The sequence below is a fragment of the Etheostoma spectabile genome, chromosome 1 (assembly GCF_008692095.1).
Source record: "Etheostoma spectabile isolate EspeVRDwgs_2016 chromosome 1, UIUC_Espe_1.0, whole genome shotgun sequence".
In the NCBI taxonomy this organism is placed as follows: domain Eukaryota; kingdom Metazoa; phylum Chordata; class Actinopteri; order Perciformes; family Percidae; genus Etheostoma; species Etheostoma spectabile.
In genome coordinates, this window is record NC_045733.1 from 3,536,940 (window position 1) to 3,559,310 (window position 22,371).

Here is a 22,371-nt window from a genome sequence, read left to right on the forward strand (position 1 = left end):
ACAACAGCAATCTTGCAGTCTCACTTTCTCTCTTTCAGTCTCTCCATTACTCCAGTTCTCTCACAACTTGCTTCCTGTTCTCATTCTCTCTCCCTCTCTGAAAAAAAACAGGCTTAGCAAAGTGTAATCTCTTTCTTTTATTAGCGACAGCAAACACAAAAACAATGAAGTTAACCTCCTCCCCTCCCTCTCTCCTCTCCGTCTGCTCTAGTCCTCTCATCAGCTTTAATGAACCACAAATCTCATCAGCCATCAGCTCTTCCATCACTACTTCCTGCACTTTTTTTAACCGGACTGACATCTTATAGCATTGCTGTTGGCTGATGACCAGGAGGGTTGTACATAATGGATATTAAGGTGTAAGGTAGAATAAATGTATACTTGAAATAAAAAACAGTCAGAGTCGGTATTAGGCAGAAATCGGTTATGACAGTTTTCAGTGGTGGCAGTGTTAGTGTCACAGTATTGCTTCATGGCTCTAGATTACTAAGTGGTGATTCACTGTCAGCTGATCAATATCTCACCATGGTGATGTAAAGGAGGACGGTGTTTTGCAGCCATCAGTTGACAGAGGTGGGAGCATATTAATGGCTTTCTACAGCCCAAGCTATTTCTCTCTGTACCTGTGTTAACACGTTCTTTGTGAAAGTTAGCAATATTTCTGGAGTAAAAACTAAATAGCATTCCAGCATTCATCTCATTAGACAGTGACTTGGAGCTGTGATACTACGCTTGTTTTGTGCATTAACATCCTGCAGAAAGCAATGTAGGGAGGAGAATTTCCAAAACATCTAAATGAAATCTTTCATGTATAAAACAATGACCGTGAGGCCGAGACAAGCCATTGATCATGTGCCCCCCCCCAGTGGGAAGAGTGGGCATACCTCTCTCCACAGGGCCACAACTTGGCTTTGCCCTGTCTTCAAAGGGTGGTGGGGAGTGTGAGGGGGAATTAAGACATTCTGCCAACGGCCTCATGAAGCACAATATGTTACACACCATGAAAAATGCAGGCATCAATGAAAAATGTCTTTTCAGCAGCATGCTGATGAGGTCATATCAAAGCCATTGTTCCTAAAGTATCAAGTTGTTATGTTTTATGTTGTTAGAACCTGTTTGACCCGGAGTAAAACACGCTCTGAGGGGGCTGAAGCAATCTGACCAGATGTCTCCATGGTGGTGACCAACAATATACTCTATAACAGTCTGTTTAATTATAGTATATGTATTGATTTCTCCTCTATTTAAGCCAGATCATTAAATTTTATGTTTTTGTTTCGCTTGTACACAGAGCTGTTGCTGAAAACTACTTGTTTGATTTTTCTGCTTTACTTACATTCCAGTATCAGTTTAAAAACAAATTTCAATCCTTTTCCAGCACTAGTTATAATGAAATTTCAGCTTTATTCAAGTTTCATTTTAATTACATTAGTCATTTCTAATTAAGTCTTGTTCAGATATGAACTAGTTTTATATTTTATTCATTTAAGGAGAGATATATTTCAGAGAGATATCACACTAGCATGTATTTTTCCTTCATTTTTTGCTTACTATAACAATTTTTACTTTAGCAGGGTTTTCTTGAATCTTAACATCCACTGTGTTAGTTCCATTTCATTTGAGGCTTTTAATATTTGTCCAGATAGAGAATACCAATGAAAGCTTGTCTGGTTTACATGTGAATATGTTTCTTCCTCATTTATGATTGTCATGCTTTCTACTTCCTCCTGGTAGGAGTGGGACTCTTCACTCCTCTTCCGGCCTTGGGAGGGGCGGGGCTAGGAGTGGAGGGACTCTGAGTGGAGGGGGCGGAGCTAGGAGAAGGCTGGGTCTTCGGCTGAGGGATCTCAATGGGGAGTTTAGGAGGGATCATTACTTTAGGGGTCAGAGTTGGTTTTGCCTCAGGGATTTTCTCTCCATGACGGTACACACTGACCTGAAGAGAGAGACAGAATAAGACAAAATGTCAGTATTATGTAAACATTTCCCCTACATGCATTTGTGGGCTACACCTTTCATGCCAACGTTCTACAACATCTAAGCACATCATTTTCACTCTTAAGAATAGGAATACTCTAAGTCAGGATCCTGCATTATTTTGTCATGTTAATCTTTGTTAATCTTTTCATGTTAGAATCACGTGGTCGGGTTAGGTCAGTTGGTAGAGCAGGTGCACATATATCGAGGTTTACTCCTCGGCGCAGCAGCTCTTTGCTGCATGTCATTCTCCCTTTTCACATCTTCATCTGTCCTGTGGAATTAAAGGCCTAAAATGCCCCAAAAACTTATCTTTAAAAAAACTGTCAAATGAGGGTCAGACAAAAGTCACAAGATCAAATATCAATTCTGTTACACACAAGTGTGATTACAAAAATATCCCACTGTTTGGCCCCAATGAAAAGACAAGATTTGTGCCACAGATGGTCAGGAAAACTCCACGGCTCTGAGTAAATCCAGTCATTTGTGGTACACAGCAGTGACACTCACCACTATATCCACAGACTCCCCTCCGTATTTGTTCTGGACAATCATGGTATATCTGCCGGAATCCTCCATGGAAACACCCTTGATCGTCAGACTGGCAAACTTGCCCTGGTCCAGGGAGACCACGTACTGAAATATAAAATCAAAGGTTAAAGAAATGAGAAACCCACTACAGGGAGTTTAGCATGATTTAACATTTAAAATGCCTTTCACTTTGAGTTTTACTTCAAAATCAATGTATCTTTTACTCAGAGCAGCAGCATAGCTTTGAATACCCCCTCGCTTTAGCAAATGCTGAGCACTGCTTGATGGGCTTGGTGGACATGAGGACTAATGATCTATTCCAGGTTATTGTCTATTCAGATCTGCTGAGGCCTGTTAGCTCAATTGTATGATTGGATTAAATGACAACAAAAACATATTCCATCCGTACTTCTTGAGACCACACGATTGTAAAGCCTTTTGAGTTGAAGTAAACTTGTGTAGATATTCTTCAGACACCTGAGACAACATAGAGAACTTGACTTGATGATTTTGACTTGCACCATGTGAGCGCTGCTGACGAGAATACAGTATTTTAATTTCCCTCTCATGGAGTACCTGCCCACTCATTTAATGGAGTGGCACTTGTAGCATGCAAATTAAATTTATATTAAGAGAAATATCATATTTTCATTTTGAGAAATTAAAAAACTCTACTGGCCTAAAAATAAAATAGACCTAAAAAAGATGTTTGCAGTTGACGGCTTTTAAAATGAACATGTTATATGGTCTTAGATAATTGCATTAATTTGTTAGACCAGTGTAGGCTTATCTGTGGGTTGCTAGTTTGTTTATCTTTTGTTTGACTGATGAAAGGTAGCTCGTTTGTTAAAAAAATAACTCATTAAATTAGGTAATTATGGTTTTGTGAAAACATGTTAAAAATTATTATTCCATGGTATTTAGCACCTGCTCCAACACACCTCTATTTAAACCTGTATACTTTTAGAGCAACACCTATTACTGCTCTAAGTTTCTCTAGATCTGTATATATTTCTGTTTGTTTTTCTGTTAATGTCTTCAGTATCCTCTGTGGTAATGGTGTACACTCCTGAGGTTTGGAAAACACATCACTAAGGATATATATTCTTGTTTTAGACAGATTATTAGCAGGTGAGGGAATGAATAAAGAGAAGAGGGCAAACTTCAACACATATTCCACCTGGACCGCGGTTTCTCAAACTTAAATCTTCAAAGCCGTTAAGAGCCGCAGGATGCTGATGCTGTTGAAAGAGCCTCCACTGACTGGGGATAGGCTGTAGACTTCTACTGGTTGGCAAGTAGGTCAATGAGTTATAAGAGGTAGATTTGTTCCATTACCAATCCAGTAGTGTACTGATAATGCTGACCTCACCTAAAGTATGCAGATCCCTCCAGTCTTAATCCTGATCACCTCAGCAGTACATATTGAGGCTGTATAGAGACTTTCAGCAATGCAATCAGTTTAACAAGGAACTAAAGTGTATCACTGGGGATCTTGTTTATTTCATCAATTTCAGTGTTGTGTACTAATTAAAACTTAATTGAAACATACACTACTTAGAAGGTACTTTGTTTTTTTACTACCTCAATATTTCCTCCAGTATTCCCTGAACCTCTTATTCAAACATTACTTTTCCATTACTTGATATTACTTTGCATCTAAGGTAAAATGTCTTTCTCTGGCAAGAACACCTACTGTGATATTGTCACTGTCGGGCAGAAACCTTGCATCTCCATGTTTTGTCATTTAAAAAAAAAAATCAATGCTATTGATCACACATATTACATCCATCTGTGGGTTTTTACAGATATTTAAACAGTAACAAAGTAATTAGGTCTGACTTTTCTTGAGAAAAGCAGCTCAATAAAATGTTATCAAATTAGCATTTTTTTCATTTTCTGAAAAAATACGCTTTGGGACATAAAAAGTTTTCGCCCAACGGTGACAATATTAAAACCAGTATTGTAGTCATGGTTGTACATTGCATTTTGAAAGTACAATATGCTTTAGGATGCTAACCATATGAATCCAAAGAGTGTGCGAAATATTGAAACAGTCAAAGCCACCGGGAGTAGCACAGCAGAATCCAGTAGACATGTACTAAGTGCGGAAAGCCCATAGTATCACTAGACAAGTTATTTCAAACACTCTATTGCAATAGTGGTGATTAATAAGGTAATGAATCATGGGCAACAACGGAGGATCTGGGTTTGGGAAGGGAGTAAACAGCTTTAAGATTCAGTCGTTTGTGGCAGATAGAAACCAAAGAAAGATCAAGGCCCTGTTGGAAGTGCCTTTTTCTGTTAGTGTGGCTGAAGCATTTACCTGATCATCAGGTTCCACATCTGCTCCATTCTTCAACCATGACACCTGAGGCTTGGGGTCCCCACACACTGTACATGTTAAACTCAGGGTCTATAGGAGGAACAATGATAACTTTTTTTAGAAAAACATGTACAAATTTACAGATACTTAAATCACATACACTTAGGCACTTACCTTCTTTTCCATAATAGTGACCACATCAGGCAGTCCTCCCACCACCTTACCACGGTCTGAAACAAGCCACATTGTTAATATTACCAATCATTCCTATTGCTTATTATATTGATGATAAACTCTGGGTCATAATCTTTTGTAAGACACCTAAACAATCAGTGGCTTTATGCTTTTTTGAAACTTTAGAACATTACTAAGAAAAAGGCAACTGTATTAAACAAAGAAACAAGGAGAATGGAAGGATAAACTCACTCTTCTCAGCATAGGCCTCAGCCCTGAAAAACACAGAAAATAGAGTCAGAGGTCTATCTCCCAATCTCTCATACAGCAAACCTGTTGTACAATTATCATGTACAGTACTGAGTACACTGTAACCTAAAATGTATCTTTTAGTATTAATTTGTCTTTCAAAATAAAACAACCGACAAATAATGATTTGAGGATATAACTCTGTATTTTAATGTAGTACAGCCACATTTGGGTATGGTCTGTTTCCACTACCTGGCTCTGCTAACTGACCACACACATAATATCTTTTTCATTTTTGTGTCAGTAGCAGTGGCCAGATGGTTTGCCACAAGGTATTCTGGGTTTAGTGCCAAACCACATAGTACTGTAGTTTACCCAGGGACTTAACAGAATCTTTTCTATGAAAAAAAAATCATATTGCTTTGTAATCACTAGGTAAGGGCTGTTGGAGCAGTATGTGTGGACCAGAGGTCAGCCACAGCACCAGATGGCTGGAGGAACTCTCGGCATGTTGATGCTCAATCAAAAGGGCAACAGGATGTCGCTTGTTTCAATGTGTTTGCAAAATCTTGTACTTATATGTCTCTCTTTGTATGTTAATTAGAAAAGGGATTTGGACATTTTCCACTCTGCATGCCATGTTTCAATGGATTTTTCTAAATGGATTTGCTAAATTCAGCGTGTGTTAGGGCTGGGTAACAAATTTAATACTTTTTAGCGCCCAACCGAATTCACTCTAAAGTATTGAGTATCGAAAAATGCCTCTTCATTCAATACCCAATTTTAATACCTAAGGAGTACATGTCGTCAGCATCAGTGAGCCAATAAGCATGCAGCACATCTTTAATGTGTAATGTTGTAATTTGTTTTTGTTTCGTGAAACTTGTTTCTAAAAAAGTATCTTTTAGGATCTGGTATCAAAGTCACAGTATTGGTATCTGTACCGGTATTGAATCTTTTGGAACAAACCCAGCCCTAGTGTGTGGGGTTTCACTCTCGCCCAATTAGCCAAAGAACCAAAATGAAGTATTCAAAATTCATAAACTGAAATACAGTTATTTCAAAAGAAAGACCCAAGATGCACATGCGATCTATATGCATCTTGCGGTCAGAAAAGTCAGTGTGTAGAAAAGCCATGTTGTCTGACTGAACGGTCTTTGTTACAGTATGACAACCTGACATTGACAAAGACAATAATCTCTGTGTTATGACAACTTGACATTAACCTAGACAACATAAATATGTCATGACAGACCCAAATAACTTCAATAAACTATTAAGCTTTATGTAAGTTTTATGTAAATTCAAAAATTGTTGTTCCTCCACTGCTAAAAAAAAAATCCTAAAAGAAAAACTGATGACATATTTATGACAGGTTATGTTGTCTAGGTTAATGTCAAGTTGTCGTTACAAAGACATCAACAGGTTGTATTGTCTAGTTTAATGTCAAATGTCATAACACAGAGAGTGTTGTCTTTGTTGATGTCAGTTGTCATGACAAAGACATCTCGGACAATGCTAACTTTACATTAAAAATGTCATAATTTACCAAAGGACACTTAATTACAACAGTTGTGAATACTCAGATTGACTCCTTCATGTTCATGACAGTGACAGTCATGTTAGTCTTATGCATATTTTTAAAGACTGTACTCAAAATACTCAAGGGCCTTGTCACGGCCCTCAACGTCTGATAACAACGCCATTACTCCACCATAGCTTTACATAGTAAATAGTTGTTTACTGCTATATTAATTTTCTTAATCTCAAGAGAAGGTAATTTTAATATTCCAATATAATCAAAACGACTCAGTTAAAATACCAAATCTATTTATGGTGAACGGTTGTGCTTTGAAACAAGCATGAATAATTTGGTTTTCAGTATATGAATAAAAGGTATCCTGGACAATCATTACATACTTTTACCTACCAAGTATCAAACTTGCAGTGATGAAGCATTGTAAGTTAAAATATAAAAGAAAAAAGTAATTAATCATTAGCAGAGTGAGTCTGACTAAATTAGATACAGAAAGGCACATGTAAAGTATGGGATTTAAGAGTGTAGTCTTACTTGAGTTTCTGGAACTCAGCAAAGGCCTTCTCATATACTGTAAAAGACAAAAACAGAATTGCACTGTTACTGTTCACAACACTAATTGTTTCCTCTTTTTTATTTTTAGAGTGATACTCCACTAAAACACTAAACCGCAACAGCGCAGTACAATTACCATATTTTGGTAAAAATAGAAATTCACCACTTTTGGCAGAACTTCAGAACATACGGTGGGGAATAATGCGACATCCAATCTAATATTTGTCAAAAAACTGTATGGAACGCGGAGCATAATGGAATGACAGAGGAGTACTGCAAAGTTTTTACAGACAGTCTCCAGCCTCTGGTGATGAGTGAGATGTTTAGATTTGGGTTGGAGTATAGCTTCAAAGTCTTAAACAACAGATTGAAGCAGAGAACTCCATTTTTATTCAGAGAGAGAGAGAGAGAGAGAGAGAGAGAGAGAGAGAGAGAGAGAGAGAGAAATAGACAGAGAGAGTAAAGAAACTGACCTTCACCACTGAGGTCCAGTGTACGTTTATGTGAGTTTTCACGGTCAGTGATCACGATGGAGTACATTCCTTTATCCTTCTCCATCGGCTCAATCACCTGTGAATCAATTAATTGACAAACCCATCAACTATTCAGTGTCCGGTTGTTTATTTCTACTTTGTTTCATGTTTTACTAAAAGGTTCATTCATCTACAGTACTGGCTAATTACAATTATAAAGCTTTCTGACAAAAAGAAAAAGGAAGATGCGCTGTATAATTAAGTTGAATGAATTTTAAAATGTATGATGTTAATATTCATTAGCTATCACTGTCTAATTTGTCTCAAAGTTGCCTTGGTGTCACTTCTACAAAGGCACTCGGAGGACTTTTAAACAAAAGTGCCACTGCCTGATGGTCTTTATTGTCATGAAATTACTCATGTATGATCCACATAAGAGGCATATACTGTTCAGCATAGTACAGGAGATGATAATACCTCCATGGTTGCCATAGCAGGGGTTCCTCCAATAATCATCTTGTCACTGTGGGAGAGTTTAGTCTCACTGAGGAGACGAGAGGAGAGGTTAGTGTATGTAGTGTTTGTGAGCAGGTGATGCCTGTTGCGGTGGTAATGGAGAATCATGTTTACATGCCTGCCTAATGTTACACATAGGGCACATAGGGATCTCTCTCTCTCTCTCTCTCTCTCTCTCACACACACACACACACATTCACAGAAAGTGTGTGTGTATTCAAAAATCTAATCTTTGTTGCTTGAATAATTTAATAACAGAAATGCCTTTACTACCCTGTCACCTTTCTCTTTCTCTCAATGTACCTTCATTCCTTTGTCATTTTTTTATGTTTCTTTCTGTCCAGTCTCTCTCTCACTCTATTCCTCCTACCTCCACATTTTATAGGCTAATCTTCAGGATACAACAGAGTGCTTTTAAGTGCAGAAAAACCTTGCTTATTTATAGAGAATGACAGGGGTGGGAGTTTTGTCACAAAACAGGTCAATTTTATGGCAATAATCTGGATAATGAAAACCCTTGCCAATAGCCATCATAAGTTTTTATTATGTTGCTTATTGTTTTTGTCACTCCCGGCAGTTTAACTTAAGAAAAAAGGTTGTGGTCAGCATGTTTATAGACAAACTTAAAAAAATACTTAGCATTGCTACATATACTGGAATTATTGTCATTATTTTCTTTTTCTTTTCCTCCTTAGTAGTAGTAGTTGTTGCTAGTGTTGTAGTGGCAGTCTTAGTAGTGTTATTAGTGTTATACAGTAATATAATTTCTTACCCATGGCACCAAGTGATGTTCATCTCTGAGGTGTAATACTTCATGTGACACTGCAGCTGAATGCCTGTTGCTGTGCACTTAATCACCAGCTCTGATGCACTGGCTCCTAGAGGAGGAGATAGAGGTGATAGAGGTTGTTGAGGGGCACATTTGAAATGAGAATCCGATAAATATATTTAATCTGCTAATGATAAACCTGGCCTCTCCATGGCTGCTGCACAATGCACTTTATTGCTCAGAATAAAAATAAATAAAAACTTCCATCTGTAGCCATTTGTAGTATCTATCTTAAGACTTCCCTTTTGGTGTTCTCCTTATCCAGCTTGGAGAGCAGAATTGTACTAAAGAAATAGAGTACAGATTTCAGAGTGCAGAATGTTTGTATGCTGCATTCAATAAAATGCTTCAAACATCAGAAGCTTTAAAGTGCCCACATTATGAAAAAAAAGGCCTTTTTCTGGGATTTGGTGTGTTATTTTGTGTCTCTGGTGCTTCCACGCACATACAAACTTGGAAAAAAAAAACTTTCCATGCTGTTTTGAGTGAGATAAGGGTTTCTGAATGTCCTCTGCCTTCAGTCTCCGGGTGAGCTGTTCAAAATCTGCACGGCTTTTAACGACTAGCCGAGACAAGGTAGCTAACTGTAGCAAGCTAGAGCTAGCATACTAGCTCGTTCTCAATGGCAAAACACTGCTACAACACACACTAGTTCACCATAATCTACAAAAGAACTACTCCCACGTCCCTGTTCTGCAGGTATTCCACAAATGCGTCCTCGTTTAGAAAAAGTCTCCCAGCTAATCCTGCCTTCTACTGACCAAAGTTGGAGAAAGAGTTACCTAGTTGATGTGATCTTACCTAGCTACTGCGCATGTGTGACTCCCAACAAAGATAATACAGAATTGAGATGTCTCACTCTGAAGCTAAAACAGAAACCCAAACACCTAGGGTGAAAACAGGATCTGCAGCAATGTGCAGTACAACAAAAATAAGGTGTTTTTTGAAAATGAAACCATGTAAACCTTTTCTGGTACAACCTCAAAATACAATTATGAACCAGAAAATAATAATATAGCATAATGGGAGCTTTAAAAAAAAAAAGTAAGCTGTTACAAGGGAGTTTTAAACCATGACTGTGTGGTACTTTGTTCAGTGCACTTTACAAAGGTACAAGTGTGTCATCCACCTGGTCACATCACTATGGTTTCTCTTCCATTATCACAGTAATGTACCCTCTTCTCCTCTGCAACCACTGCTGTAACAGTTGCCACAGAGCTGTCAAGTTACTTTCTCTTAAAATAGGAGTAAGATGCTCCTACACACTGTCACTGTGACAGCGCAGTGGAATTTTAGAACGATTTCACCACATGATGGCCAACTGCCACCAGCATGACAACTTCTGCCACACACTGATATGTGTTTTTGTGTGTGTGTGTGTGTGTGTGTGTGTGTGTGTTTGTGTGTGTGTGTGTCAGTGGGATTTTAATGAACAGAAATATATGCTCGTAGGGATGGATCTACTAAATCTCTTATCAATGTTGTGTGCTGTGTCATGTGCTTGATCACTTCAGTGGTTAGAGTATGATGATGGTGATATTTAGAACTGTTTTTTTTTTTATATGGATACGTGTTAGTGAAATAATAATTTGTGTGTGTGTGTGTGTGTGTGTGTGTGTGTGTGTGTGTGTGTGTGTGTGTGTGTGTGTGTGTGTGTGTGTGTAAAAGGGCGATACCCACCAGCCAGTTGGCTGATCTTGTTTATGGCATCGTCAAAGACTAGAAGAGAGGCAGAAAAACATGGGTTAGGGAAAGAGTCTGGACAAGGGAAAGTCATGATGCTGCCCTCTCGTGGCTGCATTAAAAGCTCAGTAAGGACAAGTTCAAATGAAAGGTGTTTATTTGTCTCAAACCCTGTGACTTAGTACCCCTGTTGCCATTACTAACCAGTTTCACTGAAAGTTCTTTGGTGGCATCCCAATTAAAATAAAATGGGTGTGAAGAGCTGTATCTGTTAGATAATCTCTCCCTCAAGGTCTGATTTAATACTTACTAACCTCCATTACAGAGGGGATAAAGGAGGATCTGAAAAGGACAGTAATATTCAGTTTTGCCATCAAAACATACAAAAGTACAAGCTTTAAGTACTACAAAGTATTAGCCTAAATTCTTTCACATAAGAACATTAAAATGGATTTTCTCAGGAATAATTACAGCCAGCAGGTGAGCGAATTGTCACATGGCAAGAACTATTGTTATACAGTAGTTGGAAAAACAAAGTTGAGGTTTGTTTTGTTTGAAAATTCATTAGTTTACCATATACAGATCCAGTGTATACATTTGGATCATATTTTTTTCCTGTCTCCCAAGTTTTTAATGAGCAACAAGCTCTTTTTCAGTTTATGCTCAGTTAGAAAACCAGCCAGCTGCCAAGTCATTGAATTACTTCCCCAATTAATCAGCAAGATGAATTAAGTAAGACAGATATGTTTACCTTTTCCCGAGATGTCAATTTGGCTCATATCTTTTCCTCTGTCATCACTGATGGTGGCCTTATAAACTCCCGCGGTCTTCAGAGAAAACTGGAGAAGACACATAACATAGTGTAGGATGAAGGAGGAGGAACATAAAAGCATGTAATGGACTTAGGGAATGCAGATTTGTTGAATTCTAAATGTGAAGACATTGTGTTCTTGTTTATGGATCCTCAGAAAAACACCAATTGTTTCACGTTGCAACATGTTTGTACCCATATCCGTGGACAAAAGAACAGCATCCATACCTTTACTAAGTAAAGCCACTACACTATGCTTCATCCTGGTATGTGCATGTATAACCATGCATAGAAATAATAATATTACCTGGTATCCTAGAATTCAGAAGATTTAACATTACAAAAGTGAAATTACCAGTTTAATGGGCAGTTTACAGACTCCTGATCCCAGGTCAGGCTTTACATCAGGGATGATCTCTGTGTCTTCTTTATACCAGTGGAACGCTGATTCCTTCTTCAAGTTAGCAACCTAGAATAAAAAAAACATGATCGCACATATTATTTAAACATTAAAAAACTTAATTAAATAGGAAGAGAGTGAATAGTTTGATTATTTTAAAGATTCTATCCATCAGGTCATCAAATCCTAATGACACAAATTAAGTCTCAGAATTGCATGTTTTGCACTATCCCCATTAATCTGCTTCTAAGTCCCTAGTTAAATTTTAACACCTATTTAACACCTGGCCATTGGAGAGGTTCTGTGTATATATAGTTCCACCTCAGATGCCACCTATGCCATTAATGCAGCACACCTCAGATTTTATAAATCATTACCAGATACTAATTCAAGTCAGTGGAATGTTCAAAATTCACTCTTTCCCTCAAGAGAACTTTGGCCTGTAGTTATTTTCAATAAATATATTGTACCCTAACTTAACACTGACTCCAAATGAAACCTATTTCGGCAAAATGGCTGATTCTTCATAAGAAAGAAGTTAATGCCTGCTGTGTATACTTTGGTCACAACATCCACTCACTTAATCTTTTGGTTTTTCTAAATTATTTAAAATGCAGTTGTTTGGCCTAAACTAACAAACAGATTAAACATATGTTGGCATCACACTGTCTCTAGGGATATAAACAATACCTTCATTTCAAAATTGTCTTAATTATGTGCTTCATGCTAACAAAACCAATTTTTTTTTTTTATTATTTTCAATCTGGACCTTATTATTACACAGTATTTTCACATCCTACACTCAGCCTCATAGAATGGCTAATCAGCTATCCACTGAAATCAGACTCCCATTTGTTTAGAGTCTAAATATATTCAATAATTATTCATTGATTTAGCTGGGATTACCTTACAGACCAAACTGACAGAGCAGTCGTCGCCAACCTGAAGTGACAGGAACTCACTGAAGTGGGGACCTGCGGTGGATAAAGGCAAGAGAGAAAGGCCCAGAAAAAACATGAGCTAAAAACAAATTACTTATGGACCTTGATTATATAAACTATATTACCTGCCTTTTATGCACAACTATAGTGTTAAAACTCTTAATGCATAATACCAATATGGAACACTTGCATGTGTGGTAGCTGAGCTACACATTTTTAAATTTGGGACTTATTTTGTCATGTAGCGAGCCATGTCAAATAGGTCAATTTTAAGTGTTAAGGTTCCAACTCCCACTTAAAGTAATGCATGTTCTATCACACACTGTGTTTGGGAATGCTCAAATGTAAGTCATTTTGGGAAAGTATTACTCCGAACATATCCCGGATGTAAGAAAAAAAAGGTAAGAATGTTCGCCTCCAAGTGAAGCTATGCATTTTAGGTATACACTCAGAGAACTTAGTTGTCAATTCTAAGCAGTCAATGCTGATAGACTTTTAGATTCCTTCAGGCCAGGAGAATGATTGCTCTCTTTTGGAAAAATACGCAAATAGTCTCTGTGAGTTTCTAGCTGAAGGAGATTGCAACCTACCTTGATTTAGATACTGACATAGATTAAGATAAAAACCTACTGTAGTAATCTTGCAAGAGAAATTACATTTCAAGTAAAGACAAAACAATGTATTCATATAGCTCTAATAGTTGTGTAAGTGTATGATCATTTTTTGACTTTTATTTTTGATTATTGTTGTGTGTAAAAATATTGTTTACATGAAAAAGTAATACAGGTCTGTTACTTTCCTGTGCACTTTAAATTAGTTGTTTCCTAGGCAACATAGTGGTGAGCTGGTCTCAGGCTAAGCAGAGTGGAGGCTCATACAAGCTTAAGAGTGGATGATGTTTTGTATTTCTTACCCTCCTTGACTCTGATGTATTCCCTCCTCTGGTAGTCAGCCTCCGCTAGTGCTGCTTTGAAAGCTGTGTGCACATACAGATACACATAAACACAGGATAATTAAAAGATCAAAGTGTTGCCAGTAGTTGCTACATATTCTGTCAGTGGATTAACTAGCAAATAGTTCTCTGTATGAGAGTTGAATCGTAATTTATAAAATTAACCTTCTTCATTTGAATCTCTAAGTGTCCTTCATACAGAACGGCTTCAACCCCACCTTTGCATTCATCAACTGAACACATTTTCTCGTAGTCTCTTATGTTAGAGATGCAGTATGCTACTAACATACAGTGTATACTTTATACTACATGTCTCAACAGGCTGTGTTCATTCTGGCTGAGGCTTGTCAGCATATCCTGGGGTGCCGTACCTGGGGGTGACTTTGTAAGCTTTCACCATTGCAGCCCCCTCCCTCTGGAACTCTCTACCACATCTCTACACATCTGTGATTCTACTGAGCTGGATACTTTCAAATTATTCATCAAAACACACCTCTTCAGATTAGCGTTCCACCTACAATAGTCTCACATATTCAATTCAATTCACTGTTAGTTGCTGGTTTTATTGTTTCACTTGCTTTTAATATGCTTGTTTTATGTGTTTGTTTCATTGCTTCATCTAATTTTGATGTGCTTAATGAGCTGGCTTTACTTTAAAGTGTCTTTGAATATCATGTAAAGTGCTATAAAAATAAAATGTATTATAATAATTATATCCACTGAGTAGTAAGGAGGAAAATAAGGATTTTTAAAAGTAATTTTTGCACCGCAGACTCAAACATGTAACACACACACACACACACACATATATATATATATATATATATATATATATATATATATATATATATATATATATATATATATATATATATATATATATAATTATGGTTGTGATTTAATACCACTGTACATTGTCATCAGTAGCAGGGCTGTATACTGTGTGTTGTTTGACCAGTTAAGAAAGAGAGTGGATATGCTGGTAGTAGCAAGATATCAGACCTGGCTTCTCTTACCATCTCCAATCAGAACCAGTGAGCTCTGTGCTTTGCCTCCTCCATCTGTGATCTGGCAGGTAAATGTCCCCTCATTTTCCTCAGTGAAATGGTCCATGATAAACTCAATAACACCTGAAGAGACATCATGACCCATCTTGTTGGGCTGCAGAAAATAGAGTTGTCTGTTGTGAATATAGGTACTTTCTTTATTGTGATTTTAATGCTGCAACATGCAGCTGACTGAATTATGGTCAGCGAACATCAAGGGAAGACAGATAATTATTTCAGCTTGAAGCCAGAAAGTCATTTTTTTTTCCATTTCTCCCTAATGTGTGTCCATGCTTTAAACTACAGTATAGTGTATCTTACATCTGCTCCAGACAGTTCCTTGTTGTTGGCAAAGAATTTGTAGGTGACATTGGAAGAAATCTCTTCAGCTTGCAGCCAGAACCTCATTCTGCCTCTCTCTAAAATCTTATAGGCCAATTCTGACTTCAGCGGGATGACTAAAGGAAAGAAAAAGAGATCAAAAACATTATTGCTCTTATGTACAAATAACTTAACCAAACTGGTTTACTTTATTAGAAACGGGAGAGGAGAGAGAGAGGAGAGGAGGCAAAATGTGAGGTGAATAGTGGTTAGCCAGGTGATGCAAAAGTAGGTAAGTCTTTTTGGATCAAATAAGAGAAATGTCCTCCGAAAAAGAAAAAAGAAATCTGAAAGGTTCAAAGCGAGTCAGAACAAAGCAAAATGAAGGCATGAAAGGGAGAAACTGATAAATGGAGAGAGAGAGAGGGTAAATCAGATTAGACGGAGCAGAGGAAAAAGTATGAGAGAAGAGAGATTAAAAGGGAAAAAGAGAAACAGATTATAAAAGATTGAAAGAATCAGCCAGAGGTACGTACTTGGGTGTCTGATATCATAGCTGAGTGCCAGCAACTTTGCCAACTCTGAAACATAAAGAGACAGCTTATTAATTTCATGCAACAATGGGCACAAACAAGTAATTACAATGCATCTTAAACTTTGTACAGAGATTAATTGTATCATGTACTTTGACGGGTGTTTCAAGTACCAAGTTTGGAGTTGGAGAAGTCACTACTGTAATTGTGTTTAAGAGGCAGATAAATGCAAAGACACTTTAAGACTGAAGCAAATATGGCCATAGGAAAGACAATACATTATTCTTATGGCTGGTTATTGGAGCCTTCTCAAGTACCTGATATAAGGGAAAGAAATCGAACCTTGTATAATAGGAGTTTGGAAAATGTTGAGGCTGAAAAAACTGTAGGCCAAATGGGAAGCAATCAGTGAAAGGTGCACTGAATAATAATGGTATAGCCTTGTAGCAAAGTGGTGCAATAGCAGGAAAAAATATTTTGAAATTTCCTGACATAAAGCCCTTTGCCATGAAGATGTTGTTTTAAAACACGCACACACGCACCTACTCACGCACGCACACACACACACTCACAGCACCCCCAGTATTCATCAGATGTGTAATGAAATTGTTTGTGAGATTGTTTTAATTACTGTCTCATTGCCGTCATCTTGATTTTATCCTACACATCGCCTCAGTTCTTAATATATTCTTAATATAATGTAGTTTTAATGTGTGGATGTTGCAGTACAGATGTTCGATCAAGGCATGAAAGATATTTGCATAACTTTAACAGATGGACAAAACAAATATTAAATATCATAAATTTAATCCTGACGAGATGATAGAGATAATAATAGCAACAATCCAAATTACTGTGTGTCAACAGGAATAAACCATCTGTCAGTCAGTGAGTAACTGAAACAAAATATGTTCAAAAGTTTAGGTTGCAGAGAGAATATTTTGTGTTGGATTTAATTTCTGTACATTTTAAAAGCCAGAGATTAGCCAGGTGGTTAAGCACCAGAGCCCCATTTACACAGTTGGTAAATCCTACCTTCAGCAGATATTGTATAGCTGGATGACACTCCCTCTGTGTTGGTGACAGAAACAGAGTACGTCCCAAAGTCTTCTTTCTCTGCATTCTTAAAGATCAGCTTTGAACTACAATGCAGGGCAGGAGAGAGACACAGACAGACAGATTGTGCACATTTAAGATTTTAAAATGCAATTTCTTCACAATATCCAACTGTTCACATGTGTACACAAAAATATTTGTCTTACTGGCTGCCTTCGGTCTTAATCACTCCTCTGGAGAAATCTGTAATTTCTTTATAATCTTTCTTCCAGATGAATTGAGAGCCCTCGTTTAATTGGCAGGACTCGAATGACAGAACAATGTCGCCTGACTTCTCATCCACAACACAGGATACCTCTTGGGATCCTTGAATACACATAGACAAACACACACAACTTTTTAAACTGCACACATTTAAGACTCCAAAAAAAGGCACAGAAGGAATTGTCCGTAGTTTTTATATTTTGGTGGAACTATCTGTTTCGTTCCCTACTTTAATCTTGCGTATAGCACTTTCAAAAAGAGTGCACAATTCCAATTTAGCAAAGCCATTTGTTGGCTATGTTGCGTCTCTTCAAAGGGATGCCTTTTTCATAAATTGAGGACACATTTTTGATAATCTCCTACTGTTTGTGAATAAATGTTACCTTCTACAGCCTTAGCAGTCACGGGATCAGAGGCCATTGAGGCTACACCCACTCCTGTAGCGTTGACAGCACGCACTCGGAACTCATAGCTAGTGTCCGCCTCCAGACTTGTTACCTAGGAAACAAACACACAAGAAAATAACCCAGCAATGGTGAAGGGAGTATATTTTAAGTTTTTTTGTAATGATTTTTTTGGGGCATTTAAGGTCTTTCATTGACAGCACAGCTGAAGACATGAAAGGCGAGAGAGATGGGGGGAATAACATCAAAGCAGTGCAGCAGGTCAGAGTGGAACCTGGGTCTGCTGCATCAAGTAAACCTATACATATATATATATATATATATATATATATATATATATATATATATATATATATATATATATATATATGGGCACCCGCTCAACCAACTGAGCTATCTGGGCACCCATATATTTATTATCTTTTTATCTAAACTGGTGTCATCAGTTTGGGCAATCTTGACAATAACTGGCATTAACTTTGTTGCAGTAGATTTTTGAGGTAACTTATCTGGCAGATGAGAAAGTGACAGCAGTAATACATTCTGAGATACAGCAGCTACTACAAAATGTGTCATATACTAACAACCAGACCCAATGCATTTTAGTAATAAATAGATTCCCATAATTTGTACTCCTTCATAATTATTCTGTACTGTTTGCAACCATTATTTTATTAGGCTGGTAAACATTATTTACATTACTCGGTACTCGAATACATAGAATTTTGATAGAGTGGCTGACTTGCCTGAGTCACATTTGAGATTTAACTGCTACCACTTTACATTCTAAAACCAAGCATGTTCATCTACCTTCTTAGCTTTGCTCAGCCAGTAACTGTTTACTTTATCCACTAGATGTCAGTGTCACACAGTTTAATATAAATGCATCACAGCATCGTACATTAGGCTTAATAAAACACTAAAGGCTGGTCCAGAAGTCTTAAATGTAATGTATTGAAGTTTGACAATGACAATATTATAGCAAACAGGAGCCGATGGAGAGACACAAGTATAGAGAAGTACAGAACTGAACATATTAATGTAAGCAACATACAATGTAGCATCAGGAGCACATGTACAACCATTTTAACTTGTTGCAGTGCTGACATTATTACACCAGCATCAAGTGAAATAAAGTTACATTCTTTTTTATACTTTGTAACACATGTCTGATGAAGAAAAACTATAAATAATGTAAACAGTTATGGCACAACTGAAGGACTGTCAGAAAAAAGTAAAAAATGGCCAACTACAATTTCCTAAAGCCCAAGTTGACCAAAAGGCCTAAAAATATTAAGTGTACAGTCATAGAAGACTAAGAAATTCAGCACACATTCACAATTGAGCTGGAAAATGTATTTATTATCAATAAATTCTTCAACTTATTATTTTAGCACAACAAAACCACAAAACTTTTATGTCAAATTTCAATGTATTAAAACCCTATTATATGGAAGAAATTTAGATACATAATCATACTGGTAACCCTTAAATATATTAACTATGAACCATATTGAAGATGCTCTCACCTTGAGGAAGCGGTGACTGACAGCGGTCTCATTGGCTGTGGTCCAGTCAGAAGTGCCCTTCTTGGCATACTCAACATGATAACCTGTAATTGGTCCAGAACCAGCATAGACAGGCTTTTTCCACTCAACGACCAATGAATTATCTCTCACTTCACTGAAAGTCAGGTCATAGGCAGGGCCTAACGGACACACAGAATGAGGGGAGAAGAGACACAAACCCACATTTGTATTTGATTGTATTTGTGTGGACAATTCAATGACATTATTCACTCTCTTACTGGCTATTCTCAAGGCTATTTGGTACACATGAGTATGATTGTCATATACTTGTATGAGCTCATATTTTTTAGGCCAATTTCAAAGTATGACAGTATGACAAGATTTACTAACCAGGCTCTGGCATAGTCCAGGCCTCACATCTGAAGTCAACTGAACATTTAGAAGCTCCACCGAGGCCAGCCAGGTTGGCTGCATACACCTGGAACTGATAGACTGCTCCCTCTGTCAAGCCCTCCACCTGTCAATTTTTTTAACCATAGTTACTAACATGGCAATCATCAATAAGCAATACGCCTTTCAAACTTACACAAGCCAATCCAGCGTGAAATAGTGGATAGTTGTAGTGGATGTGTGCTTGCTTATCCAGTAATCCAATCTGATCCAGATATTTGTCTTAGAACGTGGAAAACCAAACTCAAGTTAAAAGAAAGTAGACATGTGACTTAAGTTTTGTTATAGTATCATAGAACAACTAACTTACTGTACGTATCCAATTTATTAAAAAATTGTTGCTCCCTCTTCAGTGTGTTTTGACGCTTTAGTTAAGCTGAACAGCAGACATTATTGTACCTTATAAAGTCTTTCTGTGACTGGTGGGATGTGAACCTCCCTCCACATGGTTGTTCCGCTGCGTCTTTTGTCCACATAATACTCCTTGATGTTTGCTCCTCCAGAGTGACGAGGCTTTTTCCAGTTCAGAACCATTGAGTGGCCGTCACAGTTCAGCATTGCAATGTCGTACGGAGCGGAGGGGGGGGCTGAAAAGGCAGTTTTGAATTGTGATACTTATAATTACAATAATTCCACTTTGCAACCTTCAAAATGATCCTCACAGTCCAGCAGCGAGACATTACAAAGCAGATAATACTCATTGTCACCATCATCATCAATAACAATGATCAAAAAATATGCCAATACTGACTTAGAGCAGCCTTAACAGTCAGAGGTGCAGACTCCTGGGATTCATCACTAAGGCCCAGCTCATTGATAGCCTGGACACGGAACACATAGGTTTCTCCAGTGGTCAGACCACTAACCACAAACCTGCACAAACAGAATCACATGCATGAGTATCACTTTTGTACGCTATACCAAAAATCAAAGAAAGACATGTTTTTGTTTGGTTGAAAACATACTTAGTGTTCTTGTGAGGTTTATGATTGGCCGAGGTCCAGTCCTTAGACCCCTTAACACACTGGTCGATGTAGTAGCCAATTAGATTGTTGGGTTCCTTTGGAGGAGCCCACTGGATGAGGACAGAGGTGTTTGTTTCCCTGGTAGAAATCACCTGACCGGGAGCAGATGGCACACCTGAAGACAATGAAAAATAGCAAGTATAAATATGTACAATAAATGACAAAAACACAACAGCAACTTAAGTGTGGATTTATTCCACTGTAGAAATGCGTGTAACAATGAAAGGAAATTGACAGAAAAAGACCTTTGAGTTCCTGAGTCTCGATGGGTCCAGTTGGCTCTGATGGCTCACTGGCTCCATACATATTGGCAGACAGAACTCTGAACTTATATTGTTTTCCCTCTGCCAAGTCAAAGACAGCATAACGGGGAGAGCGAATAGGAATCTGAGTGTTAACACGCTGCCACGCACCACTGTCTGCCATGCACTGTGGGGAGAGCGAGAGAGAAAGCATACCTGCTGTTACTATACATCCACAAATAATGTAATGTTGTGCTACATTTGAATACATATAAAAAGCCTGAATTTAATGCAAATCTTTATTAGTTGTTAAGATCATTTTTTGGGGGCGTTTCACTTTATTATAGTGGATAGACATGAAAGGGTGAGAAAGATGGGGAATAACACGCAGCAAAGGGCGGCAGGTTGGATTAGAACCCGGGCCGCTGCAGGACTATCAACACTCTTACTGAGTGAGCTAGAGGTCGCCCCATCTTTAGTAACTGTTTAGATTAATGTAGTCCGTTCACAATAGTAAGATCTAGTGCAATTCATAAAGATGCAGAAGGAAACCTGCTATTTTCATCACACATGGAAACATAATGTATTCTACAGAAGCAAAGAATAGTAGTGTATACTAGCATATACAGGTTAAATGGTTGTTTCTTTGGCACCAAAACTGAGGCGTTTACACAAAAGGCAGCTTATGAATGACATTAATATTGTAGGACCAAAAAAACAGTGCACAGTATTTGTTATACAAATTCACTTATTCAAACCATTCTAATGTGCTTCTGATCAAGTAATACTGTTATTTATATCCTCCCCTAGAATCCCAAGGAGAAAAAGGAGTATGAGAAATCTGCGCACACAAACACCCAACAACAGCCTTTGACCTCTTCATTCCAAACTACATTGCAGATTTACTAGGGGAAGTAGGGTTGGGTTTTCAAATACAGAAGAACATGCATTCTTACACTACCAGAAAGGTAGTTTTACGGTGTGAAGCAGCATTGGTGACAGTGTGACATTGTTTGTTACCTTTTCTATGTAGTACCACATGGGAGCCTTGCTGATACGCAGGAGCTTTCCAGCTCAGGACAAAATATGTCCTGTCTTTCTGAGGCATAAATTCCGATGGAGCACCTGGGGGCTTTCCCTCAGTTAAACAGAAACACAAACAAAACACACACCCACACACACCCACACCACCACACACACACACACACCCCACACACACACACACACCACCCACACACACACACCACACACACACACACACACACACCACCAGATGTTATATACAAACCGCACTGGGGGAAAACCACTGTTTTCCTCCTACTGTGCACATAAAAACTAGGGGGATATCATAGAGATTATGTGTAATATAGATATGTGTTCATTTGAGTAAAAACCCCACCTTCAATCATCATGGTAAGACACAACATCTAGTTTTCCTCCAAGTTTTTTGGCTAAAGGAAGATAAAATAACAACACTATCACCAATCTGCTTCAGGTGCATGTTAAAGTTACAAAACTGCATTTATTGTTCATTTAGTAAAATTGTT

General features: G+C 37.8%; 1 protein-coding gene across 1 annotated transcript in view; it reads right to left on the reverse strand.

Annotated features, from left to right (window-relative positions):
- Positions 1–250: 250 nt before the first annotated feature.
- LOC116688313 (myomesin-2-like) overlaps positions 251–22,371 on the reverse strand; it is a 33,166-nt gene continuing 11,045 nt past the window's right edge. Inside the window, 29 exon segments of the mRNA XM_032514319.1 lie at positions 251–1,936; positions 2,488–2,613; positions 4,835–4,924; positions 5,009–5,064; positions 5,261–5,283; positions 7,329–7,365; positions 7,823–7,919; positions 8,300–8,366; positions 9,111–9,216; positions 10,848–10,886; positions 11,602–11,689; positions 12,017–12,130; positions 12,968–13,035; positions 13,916–13,978; positions 14,971–15,115; positions 15,322–15,458; positions 15,858–15,902; positions 16,890–16,996; positions 17,117–17,276; positions 17,558–17,672; positions 19,108–19,286; positions 19,498–19,624; positions 19,957–20,144; positions 20,309–20,430; positions 20,523–20,697; positions 20,828–21,011; positions 21,845–21,878; positions 21,880–21,967; positions 22,222–22,275. Coding sequence (XP_032370210.1) covers positions 1,718–1,936; positions 2,488–2,613; positions 4,835–4,924; positions 5,009–5,064; positions 5,261–5,283; positions 7,329–7,365; positions 7,823–7,919; positions 8,300–8,366; positions 9,111–9,216; positions 10,848–10,886; positions 11,602–11,689; positions 12,017–12,130; positions 12,968–13,035; positions 13,916–13,978; positions 14,971–15,115; positions 15,322–15,458; positions 15,858–15,902; positions 16,890–16,996; positions 17,117–17,276; positions 17,558–17,672; positions 19,108–19,286; positions 19,498–19,624; positions 19,957–20,144; positions 20,309–20,430; positions 20,523–20,697; positions 20,828–21,011; positions 21,845–21,878; positions 21,880–21,967; positions 22,222–22,275 — 3,053 coding nt within the window. The 3' untranslated portion in view covers positions 251–1,717.